Source organism: Trypanosoma conorhini, assembly GCF_003719485.1.
Source record: "Trypanosoma conorhini strain 025E chromosome Unknown Tco_14.4_contig_00574, whole genome shotgun sequence".
NCBI lineage: Eukaryota > Euglenozoa > Kinetoplastea > Trypanosomatida > Trypanosomatidae > Trypanosoma > Trypanosoma conorhini.
The window spans coordinates 1-12,110 of NW_021704661.1; the positions used below are offsets into that span (position 1 = coordinate 1).

Consider the following 12,110-nt stretch of genomic DNA (forward strand, 5'->3'; position numbering starts at 1 on the left):
ATCATCTTGACTCCCTCAAGCACACCAAGCTGTACGAGCTGCTTTGCACCGCTGGGGATTACCTCCTCCGCGTGCTGGAAGATAAACCGCACGGTGCCGCGAATCTTGTCCTTCACTTGGCAAAGGACCTTTACGGCCCCGAGAAGCATTGCTGTATGCGCATCGTGGCCGCAAGCATGCATCACGCCAGGCCGCTTTGAGCTGAACGGCTCGCCACTTTCCTCCTGCAATGGAAGCGCGTCCATGTCGGCACGCAGCGCGTACATGGGCCCCTCCCCGGCCCCGCCACGTAGGTCGGCGACGACGCTGTTCGGCGTCGGCCGCCGTATGTCTAGAGGCGCCGGCATTGCCTGGAGGATGCTCGCCACGTAATCCGCGGTCGGCTGCTCCTCGTAGGCCAGGTAGGGGTTCTCGTGGATGTGGCGGCGCCACTGCACAACTTCAGGCTGCACAGCCGAAATTAGGTTCTGAATGCGGGCCATACCTTAACAAAGAGACTGGAGACAAGTGAATAGACGTAAGGTAGAAAAACAAAAACCAAAAACTACAACTCATGTGAGAGACACCTGAGACATATCGATTGATTTACGAGGGCCCAGCTGAAAAGCCGCTGACCCACACAATGTGTAACTCGGCACAGGCAAAACATAGTTTTGCAGGCGTACCGACCGCCGAGTGTCATGAGCCCCGCCGAGCATTCCGCGCGATATGCACCTCAAGCTTTCGACGGTCACCGTACGTGGGAACAAGATATTCCAAGGCCGTCATGGTCGAGCCGTCTTCGAGCCCAAGCGTTTGGTCCTCATTCGTCAGCGAATAGAAGCTGTCGAGGTTGAGCTGCACGTCGTACTGCCAAAAGTATTTCTTTAGACGTCGATAGTATTTTTCCGGTGAATGCAACAAATTTAAGGTCCGTAATATCTCCAAGACGGCACTCTCCACGTCTGTTTTTTCCCATGCGGTTTCTCCGGCGACCTCGTTATGGTAATACCGGTTCCCACCATCGTCACACACCGGCTTGCAGTCATCATGCAGGGCGCGCGCCGTTTCCTGTGCCGCGACGACGTGGCCGTCAAGGTGCGCGGCCGCCGGGGGGGGTCCCCGTGTCCGCGTCGGCCGGCCGCGAACTCTCCCCTGCCCCCACCGATGCCGCAGGCTGTTGCCGCCCACGGCTTTGGGGCGTAGAGGAAGCGCCTGGGGGAAAAGCCGCCCGCATCCCCTCCGCAAAGAACTGCGCCCCGCGAAAATACATCTCGAAAACGCGGCCGTAGTAACTATTTTCCGTTGACTGCACCTGTTCCCCAATGGAGGCTAGCAGTTCGCCAACCTCCGGCGACGCCGTCGCGGCGTAACGCTCGAAACCGAACAGCCCCGAGGCAACGCTTCCGTTGAACCTTCCCGTGGCACCTGGCGTATTCGGCAGTGCCCCAAGAGGGACAAAGGCATCCATGCAAAAAGAACTCTGAAAACGATACGAACCTGATGTAACATCCACGACGCCCACGTGGGCGCTTTGCCAAACGCCATGGCTCCCGTGTAACGAGGAATAGCCGGGGCACTTCGCGTTTAGGGCTTTGGCACGGTGCTGGATCAGCACGGCGAGCCCCATCTTACTCTCCGCGTGGACCGGGTCGCATTCCCAGGTGTACGCTGAAACCGTACACTTCTTTCCGTAATAGAGCTCCGCATACTCGGCAAAAACACGATTTGCGGCTGACTCCACTTGCCGAAGCACGCCTGAAATCCCAGAGGGGACATTAACAAACCTATCGCCAGACACGTATTGATTGCAGAGAGGGCAACGGTAGCACTCGCCAATTCTGTTGTACTCGAACGCGATAAAATAATGGGGAACTGTCGACGTCAATTGCGTCGCCGCGGACGGACACCGCAGGAGCGGCCACGGGGTATCCACCGGGCCCACTTTTCTGTAGATCAAGTCCACAACGGCCTCTGCGTTTTTCCGCCCACAGAGCATCAGAACACCATCGAGGATCACGCTAACTTTCCGTGGGGGATATCGGGCAAGTAGCAAAGCCGCTGCGGCTGCCACTTCCTCACTCCTACGGGTGGACTCCCACATATTCCAACCTTGAAACCACAGGAAGAGCATTGGAAAGAAGTTGAAAGAACTCAAACCGGATGGCAGTTAGAGGGTCTAAGCTCTCTCCCTATAGATGCGGAAAGAAACCTACCCTTGCCTTCCTTCCCAGACGCAACTTTGTTCCATTATTTATCACGCCCCTTTGTGATGACGCCTTAGCCGGTTTCTCTTCTTGAGGGCCCTTCGTGACACAGACGCCTCCTGTTCGCGCTGTGCATCCCTTTCCCACCGTTCGAGGTCTTCTGCGGTGCCCGGAGTTTTTCTGTTTCGCCTGTACCACTCACGCACCAACGAAGCCATTGTATCCGTGTGGTCTTCTGGGCGACGACCAAAACGCAACGTCGGCCCTTCAGGCACCTCAAGGGTACCATGACGGTACATCTCTCGCCATTTTTCCAAGTAGTCGTACTTGGAGCGTCGGGTCACACCCTTCCCTTTGATGTCCAAAGCGTTTTCCTCCTTTCTCTGAATGGCCTTCACGGCGGCGCTCATCTTCCCCATAGCCTCCTCCGACAACTCCGAGAAAAACGTATTGTCGTTTTCAAGCGCTATTTCCTCGTCGGACTTGTAGGGCGACAGCTTGTCACGGGACTCTCCTTGCCAGACCAGTTCTCCAGAGAGAGGAACAGCCGGTGCCGTCTCCGAGCTTGGCTTTAGCGCCCCGGTATCAAAGCGATGGTCCGGGTATTGGCGGTAGTCCGAGAGCTCCCCTGGCGTCTGTGCACCACTCCTCTCGATGTCTAACTGGACGTCCGCGGTCCGCGCCGCGTTCCCTAGGGCGGAGAGCTGTGGCACTGGCTGTGACCCGTCGAGGATTTTTTGGTATTCCTGCTTGACAACCTGCCGTTCCCGCCAGAGTCGTATACCCCACCCTTGCGGGCCGCCGCCATCCTTGGGGTAGGAAAACTCCCCACCGTCCATTGCCCACAGGCTTCCGGCCATTTCCCCCTCTTCTGAGCGAATCCGAGGCAGCAGCTTTTGCCGGTCAAGACGCGGGAGGTGAGACTTGGTCGGAAATGCAGAAGTGATGCCAAGCTGCCTCAGGGCCTCATTTTTCTCCTCAAAATTTTCGCCTTTGGGTGTGCCATCCGCGTTCTCTTCGGAGAACAACTCGTGCTTGCTCGCTGTTTCTCTTTTCCAGTTTTCCCACCAGGCAAGTGTGGAGGACGCCGAAATTGGCAAAGGGGTAAGCACAGGATTACCCTCGGCGTCAACATCCGTCTTCGACGCTGCTGCTGCTGCCGCCGCCCCCGCCGCCGCCGTCATCGGTGGCTCTTCCTTGAAGCCAAAGTCGTGCTCCTTCCGTGCAAGATATTCTTCTCGCGCCTGCATGATGCGCCGCGCACGTCGCTTCATATCACGTTTGTAGCCAGCGGCGTTGTTTACGCGAACAATTTTCTTCAGAAAAGACGGTCTGATTTGAATGCCAGCGCGCTCCATAGCCTCCAAGTACCGAAGGGCCCTCGCCGTTCCTCCTTCCTCGCCCGATGACAGGTGCATAAAAATGAGGCAGTCATACGTCCTTCTAGACGGGGTCAAATCCTCCTTTAGCACCATTTCTTGAAAAAGTTTTTCTGCCTCGTCGATACGCTGTTGGTGCGCCAAGAGGGCAATGTAGCATTCATAGCTGTAAACGTCCTTTTTGAGGTGCCACTCCTCAAATGTTTGGTTCCATATCTTGTTCGACTGCTCTTCAAACCGCCCAATGGTCGTTGTTTGCCCTGGCGTGTGCTCCATCGCCAATATTGTCGCCTGACAGCACAAGCGAAGAAGGGCATTGATAAATGGCAGCTGCATCGTCCAGCCACGTCGGACAACCAAGTCGTAAATGCCAAAACATGTTTCAAGGTGGTCAAGCCAGAGAGGAAGCGGATCTTCTGCCTTCTCCCGCATTGCGGCATAGTCGACGCGAATGATACTTTGTGCATGTGCCTGAATGGCCCACGACAAATGTGTAATGCCCGCCACGACTCCGTCGTCTCTCATTTTGCTCAGGTACTTCTCCACGGCCACAATGTCCCCTACCACTTGAGCCGATCGAATGAGGTTGAGGTACGTGGTGGCGTTCCACACAATACCCATAAGTTCCATTTTATGCGCCAGTTCTTCGCAACGAAGCCGCATTTCTGGTTTGGGGCTCTGGCTCAAATGGTACATCATGACATCGTAATGCGGCCGTGACGCAATAAAACCATACACATTCTCCATTTGATCAAAGAGCTGAATTGATTCTGCAAGCGAGTTAAGCTGGGAGGAGTCCTTGGCAAGAGCCTTTAGCTGAATAGCAAAGGTCACTTCGTTTGGTTCGATATTGGCGTACATTTTCATGTTATCCACAATTTGACTCACGGCGGGGTAGTCCTTCGCCTTGTGAAAAGCCCGCATGAGTTCGTGCCAATTGCCAATGCGTGGTGTTATCCCTTTCGCCTTCATTTCCTCTATGAGGGCCATTGACGCATTCACGTCGCCGCTTCGAGAGGAGTGCCTCATTAGCGCTTTATATAACTCTGCAGAAGGACCTAATCCAACGGTGCATGCAAAATCAAAAACCGCCCGACTCATTGACGCGTATTGTTGCTGTGAAAGGGCAGTTATGACGATGATCAACCCCTCCTCCGTGTACTCCAGACCAAAGTCTTCTAATATGCACGCAAGCTCCTTGCTGGCGTTACTCACCTCGGACTTATCGTCGATGTACGCCACAGGGACATTGACGCTTGCTGCAAGCTCCGCTGCTGTCATCGCGTCATGCGAAGTCGGTCCTGTGTCGCTGGAGGTTGCGAGCTCCGACACGGCCTGCTCCAAGTGCTCGTAGCTGGAGGAGGACGGCAGAAGTCCTGCCAACTCATGATTCAGCGCAACGGCAATTGGGGGATACACTTTTGAATATTTTCCCGAATGCGGCTGCGCAGATGGCGGGGACTGTAATAACCTATTGCCGAACTCTAGCAAGGCCTGCATGCCCGAAGAGTTGCGTGCCACGGCGCCCACGATATCTTCCTGCTCTTCGTCAGCTGGAAACTGCCAGGCGTACGCCCAGCGCTCAATGGTGTCATCCCATTTCCCCTGCACTGGGGGGCGATAGTCGGGCGGCAGTGTGCCTTTTCGGTACATATCCAACTCCATTTCCTTGGCGCTAGGCCCGAAGGCCACCGCACCCCTAAGCGCAACATGCTTCAATGCCTGGGCGTACGGCGAGAGTGCCTTGGGAAGACGCTTTGCCGTGGCCAACATCACAACCACTACATGAGCAAGACGAGGGCGAGAAAGCAACGTGAGCAAGAAGCGTGATGTGCCACGAACGGGATCAAGTACCATCAATGGGAGGATGTCCCTGCATCACTCAGCATTCGTTTTTTTTTGCTTAAAAAAAACAGCGAGTCGAGAAGCGGAAACAGCAGCAACAGCGACAACAACAACAACACACGCACAAACAAACGACAGGAAGTCACCGGCAAAACGGGGTCTTCCCCTCCTCTCCTCTTCTGTTGCCTTGGTTGTCCGCCACCCTGCAGCTGCCCCCGCTACCAAAGTCACGGATGTGTTCAGCGCGGCAGCAATAGGACTAGGCCGGAAAGACCAGCCTCTTGTGAGAACGAGCCCTCCAAATCCATTCCCCGTGGTGTCCTTCCCGTCCCCGCTCTTAATCCTTCTTCTTTTCATGTGATTCCGCCGCGATGGGCGCGGATTCCGAGCTCTTCGCCTCCTCCGCCGGTTCACTGCTAAAAACCTCTTTAAATAGCCAGTTTGTCGAAAATGCCAAGCCGGCCCCAAGGAAGCCAAACGCCCATACGTGAACGTTATCCGGCATGGCGAAGACCAACGACAGCCAGCACAGAAAGAGTGCAGCCATTACAACGTTAAACGTGATCCACACCGCTGGAGAGAGGGCAGACCCTGGCGTGAGAACATGGTTAATCAATCGAGCCAGCCACGGCAGCTCCGACACCTCCGACACCTCTGACATATCCCTTCCTTACCAGCCCCAAGAGGAAAAAAAAAAAAAAAGAAAAAAAAAAGGTTAGAGCGTGCCAAAACACCGGAAAAGAGAAGAGGAAGAGAGACAATCGAGCGAAATAGATAGGCACACGTGGCAAAAACTCATCGGTTTTGTGTGCCCCCACGGACCACAAGGGAAGAGCCTTGGGGCAAGCAGCTTGCCCACCCGCGCGGCAAATGTGCTACCCCACAGCCAATTGAATCCTGTCATGCCACGGGGAACTCAGCTCCACGCAGTGTGGCGAAAGCCATCGTAGCCGACATTTGGCCATCATCAACAAGGGATCAGGGCCTCCAGGGTGTTCTTCCTTATTTACTTTCGGAATTTCGACGGTGAACTTCAAGCGAAACTCAGGCAGTTGACCTGCAAAAATCACACCCAGCAAACCGACAGGGCGAGTCGCGTGCCATATTTTAATACTTTCCATCTTTTCACTCAAAACCGCAATGTCGTGGGTGGTGGTGTTGCTACTGTAGGCAACGCATAATATTTTCTCAGGGTGAGAAACAAATGAGGCGACAATGCCTGTTGTCTTCATATTAATAACTCGTACGACACCGTCACTGCTGCCAACCGCCAAATATTGCAGGTGCTGCTGAAAGGAAACATTCGGCAAGTATTCTACGGCGCGTCGAATTACTTGCGTGACAGGCATCAGGCATGACTCTCGCTCCTCCTTGTTTGGGTTGTGGGGGTCGAGAGCTCGAAGAAGAAATTCCGTCACGATTGGGAAGGCGTCATACGACTGAAGCGGCGCGAACTCAATGAGGGCGCCAAAAAAGGCGATGATGCGGGGCCTCCACGACCGCTTTTGATTGTACCACTGCTTAACACGGTGCTCAATAAAGCCATTTCCCTCAATACTGGCGATGCTCATGAGGGTTTTAATGGCCAAGACGCCATTCTTGTTCTGCCCCTCAAACGCCAACGTGGCAATCGCATCCACAACCGCTTTAGAATCGCTCAGTACGGTCCCTACCAAATCGTGATAATAGTCTTTGAGAGTCTGAAGCAGCAACGGTACGCAAATTTCGTCTTCTTGCGTGGTCAACACCTGCGTCAAAAGTGGCACGTCGGACTCAAGCTTCTCTAAAATAGATCTCCAAACGATTCCATCGGTAGACGGCATGTTGCCCAGAAAGACCATTCTAACAAAGAATCCATAGCACCACAGCTCCGTCTCACCAAGGTTAGTTGAAACACCAAACCAATGACGAACTGATACACATTCTAAAGACATAATAAGCATTTTGTTTAGAAAACCTTCCAAATGTGGGGACGCCATTTCTTCCGCAGCCACCTTGATGCATACACGGATGTCGTTTTTGGCTGCATCAGACACCTGTAGAAGAAGCGGGATGGCCTGAAGAATGACCTTTTCAGGTGCTGGTGACGCCTCAATCCGCCCTGAACTCACAAGAGACTCACTCAGTGCCTGGACTTCTGACGCGGATATCGCACGATTAACTCCTGTAGAAGGTTTCAGCGCTCGTGCAAGAAGAACGACCGAGAGAAGATAGCCTGCAGACTGCTCTGCACAGACGGCAGAGATGGAAAAATTACTCCCATTGAATCCTGCTTCAGGCAAAGTAAGCGGTCCCTGAAGGTTAGAATCCACACCTTTTGAGCTAGGAAACAAAATGGACAACGCCAATCGGCATGCAGGAGTTATATCGCCTGCTTCGCGTTGAGTCAATATATCTATTAGAGGAAGAACATTCACTCTTAATGAAAAGTGAATTCTACCACAAATGGTAATTCGGTCAATTATGACGGGGCCAACTTCCGCGAAGGAAGCCAACAAATCGCGTCGTCCTGGAACTGCAGAGACGGCTGAAACGTTATGAAAGACCCGCTCCAAACGACATGTGGGTAAGTGCCAGAGATTCCCAACATTTCCAGAAACTGCAAACGCATACTCGGTTTGTGGATCCCATACAAGCTTGGTAAGAGGCACAGATGGGGACTGCAAAAGACGAGTGCCCTCAAAAGTTTCGGAGTTATGAATTAACACGGTTCCGCGTTCCGTGCACACTGAGACAAAGTCAGCTTCTAAATACCCCTCTTCTTGAGGCAATAGAACAATCTTATCCACACGACCTGTGTGCGCCATGGGAATAACACATTTCAATGTTCCGGAGAGCCACACATGTACGCTACCGTGCTCATACCCCGTTACAAAAATGATATCGTGCCGTTTATAAAGTAAACAACAAGTGACTTTATCCGCTTTTTCTTCATGGGCCAAAAATATAGATTTGACCCGGGAACCAGATGGAACAAAGGCCAAACATTCACCCGATTGTTTCACATTTATCACAGCAATATTCTCTTCAAATGGTATAATGTCAATTAAAAAAACATCAGGTTTCTCCAATTTATTTTCATACAGTTGCAAGAACCTTCTATGGTTGTTACCATCAGCGACGGCAACTGTTCCTGGTATACCACTACACAAAGACTCCATACTTGTCAAGGCCAAAATCAGGAAATATCTAGGCATTGCACATAAAAGGGCACTGCAACAAGATACCAGTTCAATAGGTCTACCTGATACAACTTTAATCCCATCCCAGCCTTCTCCATTCAAGCAGAAAGAAAAAGGAAGGGCCATGCCATCTGCGCGTATCACCACAAACAAGTCATCCACCCAAAAACCAGACACATATGGAACGCTCATTTCATTCTCAAATACGGCCGCGTCAGCTAATGTGGTCCCTTGCCAAAGCGAAAACTGAACCACATCATGCCACAATGAAGCCAGAACAAAGGATGTTCCATATTTTTTTACATATGACCGGGCCCTTGAGCTCCATGGACGGGATTCACACGTGGGGCACTTGGAATATTTTTCACGCCCGTCTTCAACTTCTTGTTGTGATGCGGAGACCACAAACACGTGTACCCTTCCGCGTAACGGAAAGGTTGCCACAACGTCCACAGTATCCGATTTCGCCCCAAGCATAGGTGTAAGAGAAGATGGAAGACCCAGTTCGGAGAAAATTCCATGACTCGAGAGACCCAAGAGAACGTTAGAACGAAAGTTTACTACCCCACACAAGCCTTCCCTTGTCAAAACAACCATCAGCGACGAGTCAGGTACTATACCACAACACAAAACTCCACTCAATTTCCTGTAACAACTAAAGTGGCCCATAAAAGCGGATTTTTGCGTGTCAAATTGAACACATCCAACACAACAACTGAACGACACCAATACTACCCCATCAAGGGAAGAAAAAGAGGCATGAACCAATTCACCACCGCAGCTAATGTGCAAGTTTTTTACTGAAAGCGGGATTGGTAACGAAGGACGTGAAGCATTGAAGTCACTCACGGCACCGTTAGTTTCTAACAAACAAAACATCGACGAGTCAAACTCATACTGTCGAAACAACAGGGTTCCATGTAAACGGTATCTGTCTTCAACCTCAAAGCTACAGAGGACGGCCTGGGTCTCATCACTTACTACAAACCAATCACCTAAAGGTGAAACCGTTACTGTGGAAAAAGCCCCTTGCTGTGAAGAGCCGCCACCCTCCCTGGTGACGGTTACATGAGACGCCATATCATAATTGGCAAGAGGAAGAGTCAAGTTCATCCCATACGCTAAATTGCCTTCAACGCATAAAGATGAATAAAGAAAGTGTAAAAGAAAGCAGGAAAAAAAAGCAACAAAAATGAGAAAAAGACAAAAAAAAAACGACGCGCGCACACACACAAACTTCGACATCATCGCTTTATAAAGTAAGAGAGCGGGGGCTAATTCACGTAAGACGTATTTCAATGCAAACCCAAGCAGCATAACCTCGCTATATACACAGATTCCTTTGCTTTCTCCACTTCAATGGGCTCTCTTCTTTCCGGAAAGAGCCTTTTCCATGTCCGTTAGACGCTGTAAGAGCAATTGTAATTTGCTACTGGCATCTTTTAGGGTTGAAACAGATTGCTCAAAGGCAGCTTCAGCAACCACTGAACAATTCCGACAGGAAGGAAAACGCAAGCCATCACTTGGGTTATGACACCCCAAACAACTAATGCTTAGGAAGCCTGAAAGCGAGTCAATCATGTTATCAACCTTCAGCGGAATGACATTTTTATTGGTAAGAAGAGATTTCCCAGAATCGGCAGGGCACATAGATCGGAAAACAGAGTAGTCTAACTTACTTGTGCCATTTGTAGGCGACGAATCTGGGGAGGCAGTCACCAAGAGCAATAATAATGGGTATGCGGAAACGCCACTTTCGCGTCTGGAGTCAACCTCATTGTTTTCCCCAAGCAGCAGTCTAGTGTCTTCAAAGGAAAGCTTGTGTGGTGCACACTTTCGAGCGGATACATAACCCAAAAAGACAGCACCCGGAGGGGGCGGCACTTCCAAGGGCACTATTGTTGTTACAGCTATCTGCAGCAACGTCGAATTTTCTGTAGTGTCAGTGTCGCTTTCACCAAGTTCATAATGGCCAAATAAGGCATAGTTTCGCTTTGTAGCGGCACGCAAGCTCAGCACAGAGGATACAATGTGGGAAAACGTTGCCCCTGATATATGAACCTCGTACCTTCCTTGCATGACTACTTCCAGAGAGAGAGAGAGAGAAGGCATAAAAAAAAAAAGCACGGACACCCCTAATCGCCCGACACATGAATAGAGGCAAGTCAAAAGCATAACTACTCCCTAGGAGAGGTACACAAAGGAGCTTGTATATAAAAGACTTCCGTAATACAAACCCCACATGGCCCTTGCCCTAAAAAAAAAACAAATTAATTGTGAAGCCATCCAAAACTGTTATTTGCACATCCCTGAAGAGCTCCTTACAAAAAAAATGACACGCTAAATAAGCTGGCTACAATCTTCACCTGAGTGGTTTCTGGACCTCCACTGGAAAAGAGCGGCCACCAGAATAACTACTCCAACTATTCCTGTAACAATAATAATAATAAAACCTTTCGACAGAAAGGTGCCAGTTCCGGAAGGGTGATACCCCGGACAGACGGTCATGGATGCAAGACGAAACATGTACTTCATATTCTCCGTTTCGTTGGCAGACAAAACACGCAAGCTATCCAAGTTTTTATCACAGTCCACATAAACATTCGCCAGCAGTTTTTGGTCGGATCGAAGTGTAAAGAAAAGTGTTTCGTTTTTAAGGCTCAGGTTCCCTGAAGAAACAAAAAGGCCCCCGCAACCTTTGTCGTACATAATCATGTACCCAGAGCCACACTGCTCACCCGAAGCAGAAAAAATTTTTGGTTTACAAAAGCTCACCCCTAGAATAAGCTCCCTATCACTAAGCGTCATCGAAACATTTCCATAATTGGAAAGATATTCCAAGGACATATATTCACCTGTACTGGTGGTATTAACACGACATTCTTCAGCGTACACCTGGTGAGCCCTAAACAAAATTAGTATAAAAACATAAAAGAAGTTCGCCTTCATACTACCTACTTGAACATAGCTACAACAGAAGCAACAGGGGGGAAAAAAAAGAACAACATGTAATATTATTGAAAATAATAACAATTATACTAACAGTAATTCACAACATCCCAAGTCTTCAAACAACAACATTAACATTGTTTCAAAAAACGGAGTGAGGAATGGGAAAAAAAAACCGCAACTCCCTTTACGAGCCACCACATGACCCATTCCACGCTCCCGCGCGCCGGCGGCCGCTGCCACGTGCCACGGCTAATTCAAAAGGCGGCGACGCCCCACGGAAGAGAAAAAGCCGTCGCACGCCGCCCGGCCGCGCCGCGCGTCGTGACCCAAACCGCGCGGTGCGGGCTACTTTCGCGAGGGGGCGCGAAGCACGGGGGCGCGGCCCCGCTGCCTTTGCATTGGGGGGCCCTGCCCTCTCGCGCGGCGCTTCGCGCCTCGCGTGCTGCGTGCGTCTTGCGGCCTCGGGCGTCGGGCGTGTGGGGCTTCATCGGGGCCCCCTGCGGCGTGGCGCGAGCGGGCCGGCGCGGGTGGGGCGGGTGAAGTGCGCGCCGCGCGGGACATCCAGC

The 12,110-nt window shown here is 51.3% G+C and overlaps 8 protein-coding genes across 8 annotated transcripts, besides 4 other annotated features; 1 reads left to right on the forward strand and 7 right to left on the reverse strand.

Annotated features, from left to right (window-relative positions):
- Tco025E_07432 (aminoacylase) lies at positions 1-482 on the reverse strand (the record flags this gene model as incomplete). Its single annotated transcript, XM_029374297.1, has 1 exon — positions 1-482. A coding segment is annotated over one exon (482 nt), but the record flags the coding sequence as incomplete, so codon positions are not given.
- Positions 483-1,072: 590 nt separating this feature from the next.
- On the reverse strand, positions 1,073-2,113 carry Tco025E_07433 (F-actin capping protein beta subunit; the record flags this gene model as incomplete). Its single annotated transcript, XM_029374298.1, has 1 exon — positions 1,073-2,113. The coding sequence occupies one exon, from the start codon at positions 2,111-2,113 to the stop codon at positions 1,073-1,075; it is 1,041 nt and encodes a 346-aa protein (XP_029225596.1).
- Positions 2,114-2,236: 123 nt separating this feature from the next.
- Tco025E_07434 (pentatricopeptide repeat-containing protein) lies at positions 2,237-5,422 on the reverse strand (the record flags this gene model as incomplete). The annotated part of the gene is made up of 1 exon (XM_029374299.1): positions 2,237-5,422. The coding sequence occupies one exon, from the start codon at positions 5,420-5,422 to the stop codon at positions 2,237-2,239; it is 3,186 nt and encodes a 1,061-aa protein (XP_029225597.1).
- A 75-nt stretch (positions 5,423-5,497) lies between these two features.
- Positions 5,498-5,528: a microsatellite.
- A 219-nt stretch (positions 5,529-5,747) lies between these two features.
- On the reverse strand, positions 5,748-6,071 carry Tco025E_07435 (uncharacterized protein; the record flags this gene model as incomplete). The annotated part of the gene is made up of 1 exon (XM_029374300.1): positions 5,748-6,071. The coding sequence occupies one exon, from the start codon at positions 6,069-6,071 to the stop codon at positions 5,748-5,750; it is 324 nt and encodes a 107-aa protein (XP_029225598.1).
- A 26-nt stretch (positions 6,072-6,097) lies between these two features.
- Positions 6,098-6,123: a microsatellite.
- Positions 6,124-6,285: 162 nt separating this feature from the next.
- Tco025E_07436 (uncharacterized protein) lies at positions 6,286-9,705 on the reverse strand (the record flags this gene model as incomplete). The annotated part of the gene is made up of 1 exon (XM_029374301.1): positions 6,286-9,705. One exon carries the CDS (start codon positions 9,703-9,705, stop codon positions 6,286-6,288), a length of 3,420 nt encoding a protein of 1,139 aa, XP_029225599.1.
- A 243-nt stretch (positions 9,706-9,948) lies between these two features.
- Tco025E_07437 (uncharacterized protein) lies at positions 9,949-10,671 on the reverse strand (the record flags this gene model as incomplete). Its single annotated transcript, XM_029374302.1, has 1 exon — positions 9,949-10,671. One exon carries the CDS (start codon positions 10,669-10,671, stop codon positions 9,949-9,951), a length of 723 nt encoding a protein of 240 aa, XP_029225600.1.
- Positions 10,672-10,681: 10 nt separating this feature from the next.
- Positions 10,682-10,698: a microsatellite.
- A 234-nt stretch (positions 10,699-10,932) lies between these two features.
- Positions 10,933-11,541, reverse strand: Tco025E_07438 (uncharacterized protein; the record flags this gene model as incomplete). Its single annotated transcript, XM_029374303.1, has 1 exon — positions 10,933-11,541. One exon carries the CDS (start codon positions 11,539-11,541, stop codon positions 10,933-10,935), a length of 609 nt encoding a protein of 202 aa, XP_029225601.1.
- Positions 11,542-11,601: 60 nt separating this feature from the next.
- Positions 11,602-11,641: a microsatellite.
- Positions 11,642-11,702: 61 nt separating this feature from the next.
- Tco025E_07439 (uncharacterized protein) lies at positions 11,703-12,110 on the forward strand (the record flags this gene model as incomplete). Its single annotated transcript, XM_029374304.1, has 1 exon — positions 11,703-12,110. A coding segment is annotated over one exon (408 nt), but the record flags the coding sequence as incomplete, so codon positions are not given.